Source organism: Hyperoodon ampullatus (assembly GCF_949752795.1).
Source record: "Hyperoodon ampullatus genome assembly, chromosome: 4".
Lineage (NCBI taxonomy): Eukaryota > Metazoa > Chordata > Mammalia > Artiodactyla > Ziphiidae > Hyperoodon > Hyperoodon ampullatus.
The window spans coordinates 118,496,140-118,506,041 of NC_136917.1; the positions used below are offsets into that span (position 1 = coordinate 118,496,140).

At 47.5% G+C, this 9,902-nt stretch overlaps 1 protein-coding gene across 1 annotated transcript; it reads right to left on the bottom strand.

Annotated features, from left to right (window-relative positions):
* Window positions 1-265: 265 nt before the first annotated feature.
* On the bottom strand, window positions 266-7,712 carry TMEM171 (transmembrane protein 171; the record flags this gene model as incomplete). The annotated part of the gene is made up of 3 exons (XM_079703131.1): window positions 266-530; window positions 2,763-2,904; window positions 7,073-7,712. 3 exons carry the CDS (start codon window positions 7,710-7,712, stop codon window positions 335-337), a joined length of 978 nt encoding a protein of 325 aa, XP_079559257.1. The 3' UTR covers window positions 266-334.
* Window positions 7,713-9,902: the final 2,190 nt, after the last annotated feature.

The following is a 9,902-nucleotide window of genomic DNA, read 5'->3' on the forward strand; positions in this document are numbered from 1 at the left end:
CGAACCCGTGTCCCCTGCATCGGCAGGCGGACTCTCAACCACTGTGCCACCAGGGAAGCCCGAGCCGCTGTTTTTTCATCCACCAGTATGAACGATCCCACCCACCTCCCAGAGTAGGAGCCCTCAATGAGAGAAGCATCTTAGATTTTCCCAGCCAGAGGCACACAGCCTCTCCTGTGGTCTGAAGCATTGACAGCTTAATCTGGAAGGTTTGTTATTGATGTGGATACTACACCAGGAAGTCAGGACATAGCCGATTCTATTGTATTTTTTTATTAGAAAAACAAATTAAATAGTGATTGATTCTATAAAAAATTGAACTGGAGTCCATGGCTCATGGTGGGGAAGGCTCAGAAGATGGAGGCAAGGATGTGGTAGCAGCAGTTTCTTTTTCTTCGTATCTGGGAGGCAATTCGAATGAGAGACAGGGAGTGTGTGAGGTCTCAGAGGATGAAGCAGTCCCAGAAATAGTATATATAGATTCACAATCTCTCTCAGAGGCTGCGCCTTGGCCCTCAGGAGTTGGGATCCTATGAAGAAGGAGAGAGAACATGAAAGGGAGCAGAAGGACTCAGTCACATGCCTTAACTCCCAGGTTCTTGTCACATGTTTAATTAGATGCATTTGGAAACATGTGCAAGGGTCTCCAGAGTAATTTCTTCCATATTCTATTCTGCATAGATATGTTTTGATTTCTTACCCCTTCCTGTCCTTAGAGCTCATGGTTACTTTAAGACTGTCTCACTCCTGTTGTCATTTCCCTTGTCATTGAAAAGACGTAGAGTACAAACACATAGCTGCCTTCTGAAAAGAACATGCACACACACAGTTACTCTTGTCTGCTATTTCATCTTCTGAGACAGCTCATGGAAGGTAGACAAACTTATGCAAAGAGACAATTACATCATTAAGCCAAAAACTTGAAGGAAGGAAGATGTACTGGTTAATGGAGCGGGGTCTAGCAAAGGGCAGACCTGCATCTGAATTTCTACTCTGCTGCTTTCTAGCTGTCTGATCTCAGGCAAGTTACTTAACCTCTCTAAGCCTCAGTTTCCTCATCTGTAAAATGGGGATGATGACAGTGCCTACCTTCTAAGTAACTATGAGAATGACCTAAGGTAATGTAAGAAAAGGCAGACTCTGGCATAGCAACAGCAGTAGGAGTAGTTTTTAGTAGCAGTAGAAACAGACATTTATTTTAGGGCTCTGGGAAGTTCATCATTGGAGAAAAGAATACAAAAATTCACTAAGTGAATTCTACAAATGTCCAGAACCTAACCTCCCTTTCACCCACACAGGGGAACTCCTGCATTCATCCCTGGTCAGATCTCCAGCTCATTACCTGGTTTGAAGTACAAGAACACGTGCCGTGAAACATGAATGACCAGGTATGGCAGCCCCTGTCCCTAACACACTCATGACATCTCTCAGGTCCTGCTTCTCACTGCTTTCAAAAATGCACGTGTCTCAGTGTCTCAAAAGCCACTTTTCACTGAGGCCTGCTTAGCCCTGTGAGATTTTCCAGTGATCCTGCCTTCACTTCCTTCACCCTGGTTTCCGTGGGAAGGTACGGAGCCTCCTCCAGCCCTGCTCGTCCCTGACGCTTCCCAGAACTCCTTCCTTTCATGCTTTCCCCGCCCATGGATTCTCCACAGGTCTCTGTCGCCCTGCCCTCTTGGTTTCAGCAACCTCTTTGCCATTTCATCTCCAGTACCGCATCTCTCTCCCAAGACCTGGCCCATCCAGTCTGGCTCAAAGGCCCACACCTCGCTCTCCCTCTACTGCAAGCCAGCTCACCATCTTCTCCCACTTACACAGGCCCCGTCTCTGTCTTCCTCAGTCAGGGACATTCCCTGTCCCTGTCACTCACCCTTGACATCATGATCTCCGCTCTTCATCCCTGTCGTCCTCCACAGCAGACATCCTCACACACTCCTCCCTTTCTGACCACCCCAGTCCCAGGCTCCTGTTACCTTCAGCCTGTCCGTGAGAGAAGCCTTCCTCACCGGTCTGGTCACCCCCAGCCTTTCCCCATCACGAGCTGTGCTAACCACTGCTCAGATCCTGTTGCCATGACTCCACAACCTTCAATGGCATCCCTCTGCCTCAAGGAAAAACACTTATATTTACACTGTTTAATCTGACCCCAGGTACGCCTCCAAATTTGTGGCATGTGGAAAGCGTGGGAGATGGGGATGGGAATCTCATATTTCTCTTCGGTCAATCAGAGAAGACTCTGAGGCCCAGGGAACAACTTAATATTGACGGGAGAAGCCTGGCGTGGCCAAGTCAGGGTGCAGGTTGATTTTAGCCGGCCACTCAAGTACCTCCATTAGATACTGAAATGCTCTGTACCTGCTGGAGGTCCCCTGGGACCCTCACCCCTCCCACAGTCTAAAGCAGCAAAGCCTAACTTAGCAGGGGCCTCCTGAGTTCTGCTCCAGCGCTTGGGATGGCTGATGGGTTTGTGCAGCATTTTGAGGATCAGCCCTGCTAGGACCATATAAAGATGCCTGGAGAAGCCTTCATAGTAACCCGGCATAACCACTTTTATAATTTTTAACTTATGTGCTGCCCAAAGTTTCCTGAAAAGTACTAGGAATATTAAGGCAATAATTCTGGCATAATGTCAGCCAAAAAGATACTCATACTTGGATGGCTACATCTCTACCATAGCCTTAAAGCTGATTTGGCCTGAATGTAGACACAGGCCTGAAAAGGTTAAACTTTCCTACCCTTGACGTTCAAACAGAAAGTCTTACCTATAGTTAAAAATACTGTAATATGAAGGTGGATTTTCACTTGGGAGCAAACTGTCAGCCCCAGGACTCCGAGTAGCTGCAGAAACTGAAGACTCAGGAAAGTAAGGTGGTGGAGGAGGTGGGAATATGATCACGGCATCACCTAAGGAAACACAACATTTCATTGATGATAGATGAGTACTAAATGCAAGCAAATGAGCAAGAGCCATAGAAATTAATTATATATTTGGTCCATCTATAGAAAAGGTCAAAACACCAGAATTTAAAAGTGAGCCTATCCAATTTACAGAAACGGAGAGCAGAGGTTGCCAGGGGCTGGAGGCTAGGGCGACTGGACTTAGTGTTTAATGCAGGCAGGGTTTCTGTTCAGGATAATGAAAAACTTCCAAGAACTGATCATGGTGGTGGCTGTACAACATGGTGAATGTACTTAATACCACTCTACACTTTAAAATGATTAAACTGGTAAATTGTATGTTATGTCTATTTTGCCACATTAAAAAAAAGAATAGTGGGCCTATATTTCATAGCAAGTCTGAGCTAAAGCATTTCTGTGAAGCATTTGCTAACAATGTTCCTTACTTCCCCTGGGATGTCTGCTGCTACAAAGCTTTTCTCGTTTTCTACTTACAATTTTAATTCTTCAGAAGTTAGCTGTTGGATAAAGTGCCTCCATTCCTCAAATGCAGGTTCAACCTCTGAACAAATGACAGTACAGCCACGATACAGCCCACCATCCCTATTTCCATAGTTGTGGTTTATGCACTTGAAGAGTTCTTTTATCTACCAACGTTTCTTCCAAACTTTACAAAAGAAAGTCAAACTCAAAGAACAGCTAGGATTTTGCGGGGGGGGGGGGGTGTTCTTGCATTTCTGTTGGTACTGTTCACTCCAGAAGACATCCCTGTGTTTGGGCGAGGAGAACTGGGGACCAGATGCAAGCTCTAATTTGATTCCAACACAAAATGTACCAGATGAGTTGCCCAGAACCTTCTAGACATGTGGGCACCACTACAAAGGGGTCTGAGGGTGGCCTCTGATAAGCTGGTAGCACCAAATGACAGCTCAGGAAGAATGAAAGAGGAACGAGGACTTTACTTCCCTGCAGGGAGGAGATGGTTTGTACTGGTAGCAGAGCTGATGCTCACCTAGGTAGCTGCAGGGTTCTCTAGAGTTACCGGGGTTCCACTTGCCAGTTCCCACCAAGCATGGCCCTGAACAATTTATGTGCCCTCTCTAGGCCTCCCTCAGCCACCACATCTGTAAACGGCAGGCTGTAACTGTAGCTGCCTCAGAGGACAGGTAGGAGGACTGGATTTGTGTGCAGGGTTAAAACGGCGCTGAGCACGGAGCAAGCTCTCTCAACTGTAACACATCCTCAAAGGGACTTTCTTCACAACCACCAGCAAGTGGCACCTATTTGCATGTCTGAAGAAACATTCCCAACTGGCAGTCTGGCCAGTGGTTCCACTCTCCACCTTGATGCCTCAGTCGCCTCCCCAGAAGTAACTTAGCCCTGCAGAAAATTCATTAACTCCATCTCTCCTTCTGCAAGGAGATGGCAGTTCAAGCTTTTAATATACGTCACTAACCGAAGCTGGAAAAAGCATAGTGGTTGTCTTGGGATTCTCATTTAATTTTTTCAGAAGGTCTTGGTAGGTCAGAGGAAGGTAGGTTGAATGTTCACTTTAATTACACATTGTAGGACAAAGGATCTGGAAACAAGCCTCTAAGGCAGGCTGATCACCTATCAAACACAGACAAGGAAGCACTCAGAGTCTCCAGTTATCTTGGAGGCTTATCCACCCCTCTGCCAGGTCAGCTCCCAGCCCTCTTGCTCTCCCCGGAAAGTCCCATGCTCCTGGGGTTTCCCTTCCACTATGTCCTGAAAGACTTGATGTCCTCTGTGAGTTGACCATACACCTGCTTGTGCATCCAGGGTCCAGCACTAGGTGTGCCCACAATGCAGATATCATGCATCTTGATTTATCTCTTCTGTCTTCCATTCTGGGAAGAGCTGCATTCTGGCACTTAGCCAAGAACTGCCTCTGATCACCCCAATTTCCCTCACAAGGTAGAACTGACCATTGACAGACAATGCCTGGAGTCTTAACAACTGTGCTAAAAGGCATGATTTCTAAAAACGTAAACCCTTTTCCATAATACCAAAGGAGAGAAAGACAATGTGCCAGATTTTCACAGGTTTGATAGGACTTAAACGGTTATGTGGAAAAGATTTTAAACGATGCAGTGCCAACATCAGGACAGAACCGCCCAGGAGTCACTCCAGCACAAGCCCTGCTCCCTGCCGCCCCCCATTCCAACCACCAGGAACAAGGCTGGGCCCCAAAACTCCCGGATAGTAAACCCAAAGGGCACAGCTTGAAATGCTCGCAACTAAGTGGAAGACCATGAGTGTCTCATGAGTGTATTTACTTGGACTCCACTGTGTCCCCTGAAAGAACTAAGAACATCTACAATATTGGGTGAGCCCTTTCGTCATGTAACAACAACCCAGGACACCTGGTGAAGGATGAAGCCTGCAGAAACAGAATTACAGCAAGTGCCTGGGGAGGGCGCTATGCAAGGGCCACAGCATACGCATGCCCACCGCCTCGGTTAGGATCCTGGCTCTGCCACTTGCTAGTTCGTGACTTGGGATCCCTGACCCTTGGTTTCTTTAACATGGAGACACTAAGAGCATCTGCCTCAGTGGATTGTTGTAGGTGTGAATGAATTTCACACAACAGGCCCTTGACGAGTACATGCTAAAACACCTAGATGGGTGTTTGGCCCAAGAATAAGCCCTATATATTTGTTTGCTATTATTAACATATAACTAATATTGATGTTGTCACCGTAATTATATAAACACACAAATAAGTAACTTGGGAGCTTCAACCCTGGCTGAACACAAGGATCGTCTGTAAATCCATCTGTCCTTCCTTTCTGAGGCCAATACCATGCAAGGCCCACAGCCCAGGGAATCCCCACAGTGAGTACCACCAGCTCGACAGACAGCCCCACCCGCGAGAAACATCTCACTTGCCACCTTCCTTCCCTGTTCCTTCCACGGTTTCTGCTCTGTAATCCTCTTTGCCCACCCAGCCTTTTACATGTTAAGGCTGTGGCTTCAGAGTGGGAGACTGAAATAAAACAGTGATTTGCAAAAATGAGCAGCAATGGGGTGTTTTCTTTGTCTGTGTGAACGTGAGGCCAAAGCTACTTGTATGGTTCTGTGGGGACCTGACTCTGGGAAATGGTGATGCAGCCCTTCTGCAGATCCCTGGGGACCCAAAGGGACACTCTGTAGGCACTCCATGGAGGAAAGAAGTGACAGGTGCTGTTATATTTCATCCTTGTCTATGCCACTGCTTCCAAACCTTGCTCTGACCCTGAAGCCAAGGATGAAATGATACAGAAAATGAAGAATGATTCAGAAAACAGTACAGAAGACTCCCTCAAAACATGGAAGACCAATGGACTTGTGACAGATTCAGAATCCTAGATATTAGTGCTGACAGGAATCTTAGAAATGCAGTGCTCATTTTATAAATACATAAAGTAAGACCAGGAGAGGTTAAGGACTTCCAAAGACAGCCAGTCAGGGATGACCAGGGATGAGAAACCACATTTCCAACAACCAGAAGTGCCATAAGTCTTTGGTGTGAGAATAACAGGGGAAACAGGGTCACTTGGCAGGTACCTTAGGTTTTAGAAGGCTCCCAGGCTTTCCTCAAGGATCCTCTCACTTTCCTCTTTATTTGCTCTGTGACCTTAGTTAAGGTCACAAGTTAATGTCCCAATGCTTTTGCTAGATAACAAGGAATTGCTGGGAGGAAATGATGTGCTCAAGGATTCTTATGGGGATAAGTACAGCAGCAGAACTGTGTCTGTGTGCATCTGCGTGCGTGTATGTGTGTGTGTGTGTGTGAGAGAGAGAGACACACACACACAGGGACAGGGACAGGGACAAAGAGAGAGAAGGAGAAAGAGAATCTAGGCCAGACCCGGCAGCAGCTCAGTGAAGCCTTGATGCTACAGCCATGGTGATATGAACAAGAACAGGAAGGAGAGGGGCTTCCCTGGTGGCGCAGTGGTTGAGAGTCTGCCTGCCAATGCAGGGGACACGGGTTCGTGCCCCGGTCCAGGAAGATCCCACATGGCGCGGAGCGGCTGGGCCCGTGAGCCATGGCCGTTGAGCCTGCGCGTCCGGAGCCTGTGCTCCGCAACGGGAGAGGCCACAACAGTGAGAGGCCCGCGTACGGCAAAAAAAAAAAAAAAAAAGAACAGGAAGGACAGCCACCCACCTACAGTGACCTGGACGGGCTCCATGTTCTGGGTCTGTCTCTCTTCACTTTCAGAAGCATCCTGGCCCACATTCAAGTTGTTTCTCTTCTTAACATGGGCAACCACGAAGAAACACAATCCCACAAGCACAATCAAGGGTCCCAAGATCTGCAGGGACAGGAATCCACAGATCTGGGGCTCTGAGTCAGCAGTGTCTGTCTCATTCAGCGGTTCCTGCACCCAGTCTGAGTCACACCCGGGGACCCAAATGCCCAGTACACTGATGAGCATACCACTCGCCAGGAACAGAAACCCAAAGATGAGACACTGGACAAACTGGCGGCTCTCTCCACAGAGGAAGGCTCGGTCGGAGGCCCCCTGGTTGCCTCGCAGGCGCTCCTCACTTCGCTGATGTCGTGCCCGGAAGCGGGCCAGAACCACAGCCCCCAGCCCAATCACAGCACACGCGGGCCCGGAGATCTTCAGCACCATGCTGCAGTCTGGGAGGGTTTCGTATTGGCATGCCTGGAACCCAAAGATGGAGAGCAGGACTCCCACACACAGCAGGATGGCACCGATGACAAAAAGGAAGAAAATGAGCTTGGTGACATGCCTGTCTCCCTGGGCCCCATCTGGCTCGGCAGCAGCTGCAGGAGACATGGCCAGAAGAGGCCACTTCCCCGAGGTGGGTGGGATGTGTTCCTTCCCTTCAATGGTTTCAACAACTCTGCAGACATAACCAAATACCAAATTAAAGTGCGCGCAGGTGTTTCTGACCCGCCCTGTTCTTTTTCCCAGATCACACTAGGATGAAATCATAGGGAATAGAACTTTGTGCAACGGATACACTGTAGCACAATGAACTGGTTCATGAGTCAGAGGAACTGGCATTCAGAAACTCCTGAACATGTAATTTTATAAAGATATGCAAGAAGGGCAAATGCAATTACCATGCACCTAAGAGTATCTTGAAAAATCAAAACCCATGCAACAAAAGTAACTGGGTGTGGCTTTTCCTGTTATGAGTCTTAACAGACTCACTTCTCCAGGCCCAAAAAAACCAAAACCAAAAACATAAAAACAATGGTGAGTGAAGGAAGAACCACAGGGATTGTTTCTGATTTACAAACATCCCACATTTCATCACAGCTGCTATGAGTATTTCCAAGTCGGTAAATTTTCGTTCAGTAACTAACTTTCCATTTCCTATTTTAGGCTGCAGCAACTTTCCATTCCGTGCTTTATCCTAAGGCTACATCTACGGGAGATCCAAGTTTCAACTGAATGGGAAGGCGGTTCAGGAACACAGTGAGTTTGGTGGATTTTAAGTTAATTCTGTCAAAATGTGACTCTTGAGTTCTCCAACAGGCACACATTGGGGCTGCCCTGAAATCTGGTGGCCTGGCTACTTGGCTCTGGGATAACCCAGGGGGGTCTGGTAGCACCTTGTCCCTCAGGTGGGCAGGTGGCCTCTTGCTCACCCTCTTCCGTGGTGCCACCCACTTCCACAAAAAGGTTTAGACCCAGTTAAAAAAAGCAGCCGATAAAATCACCAGTTACAAAACACTAAACAGCAATAGAACTTGACTTTGAAAGAAGAGTATACATGAAATCAAGTGGCAAAGCACCTTCCATAAGACCACCCAAGCCCGGTACTTCAAGGCTCTCATATATTAAATGTATCCCGAGCAGTGGGTAAAGAATTGTCTACCTTACACACCCTGACTTTATTATCCAGTTATCTTGTCTTACTCTAATGAATGGAATATTTTTCCAGGACCCTTCAAGTTGGGGCACTCAAAAAGACAACCCAAGTGTAAAGAACATTTTCACTTGCTCAAGGAAAGAAAACTTTAAAATACTTTGTGCCACTTGCATCCATGGTCACATGAAGGAGCTCAAGATTGAGTCACTAAAGCCAAGACCGTCTTGACAAACCCAAATCATGTCCAAGTAGGGTCAGGTTAGGTAAAGAAAGAAAACAACTGGTCTTATGCTAGGAAGTGCTTTTCCTGGAAAAAGTAAGATACAATCAGAAGGAAGTTGGAGAAAGAAGGAAATAGAGGTGGGAAACAAGCTTCCGCGTTAAGCTTGGACAAACTATACTTATGAAGATGTAATTAAGCTGAAACAAACATTTAAAGTATTGCACTAATTAAAAAAAATTCTGAGTCCTGTAATATCTTTTGCTGGTCTGAAGACATGAGTGAGGGGTGACTCTCTGCCACAAAGTCCTATCAATTCATTGTACCTTGGATTGATACCTTGACTTTGTCGTGAGTCACAAGGCTTTAACTGCCTTAAGGCAAATTCCCCAATACTAGTAAAGCCTAAAACTGGATTTGTAGCTTCCTTTCCATGGACTAGTGGACTAAGCACCTGGCATAGGTGTTAATCCCCCATCCAAAATAGTACTTGGGTAGTTCGTTCTCTCTCCCCTCCCCACCCCCATAGATGCGCTCACAAACTGACTCAGAGACATCTGCACTAATAGGAGATTAAACCTTTTCCAAATACCAACCTACATTTCATTTCCCCAAAGCCAAATTCACCTCCCCAACGCTGTTTCCCAAAGGACATTTCCAAATCAGCAGCATGTCACCATGTCCAAAGCTCTCTGTGTTTGGGTACTGACGCAAAGAGAGGAAAAGTCCTTTACGGGAAAGAGCTTGGTGGGTTTCGAGAGCCGGAGCGCAACACCAGCCCGGAGAGCTCGGCGCGCGGCCCCCGCGGGCGCAGGTGCAGTGCGGCTCCTCCGCGCTGCGCCGCTCCTCGCTCCCAGCCTGGACCCCAAAGCTCAGCGCCCGCCCCGCGGCCACAGAGCGCGGGCTCCCGGAGTGCAGAGGAGCG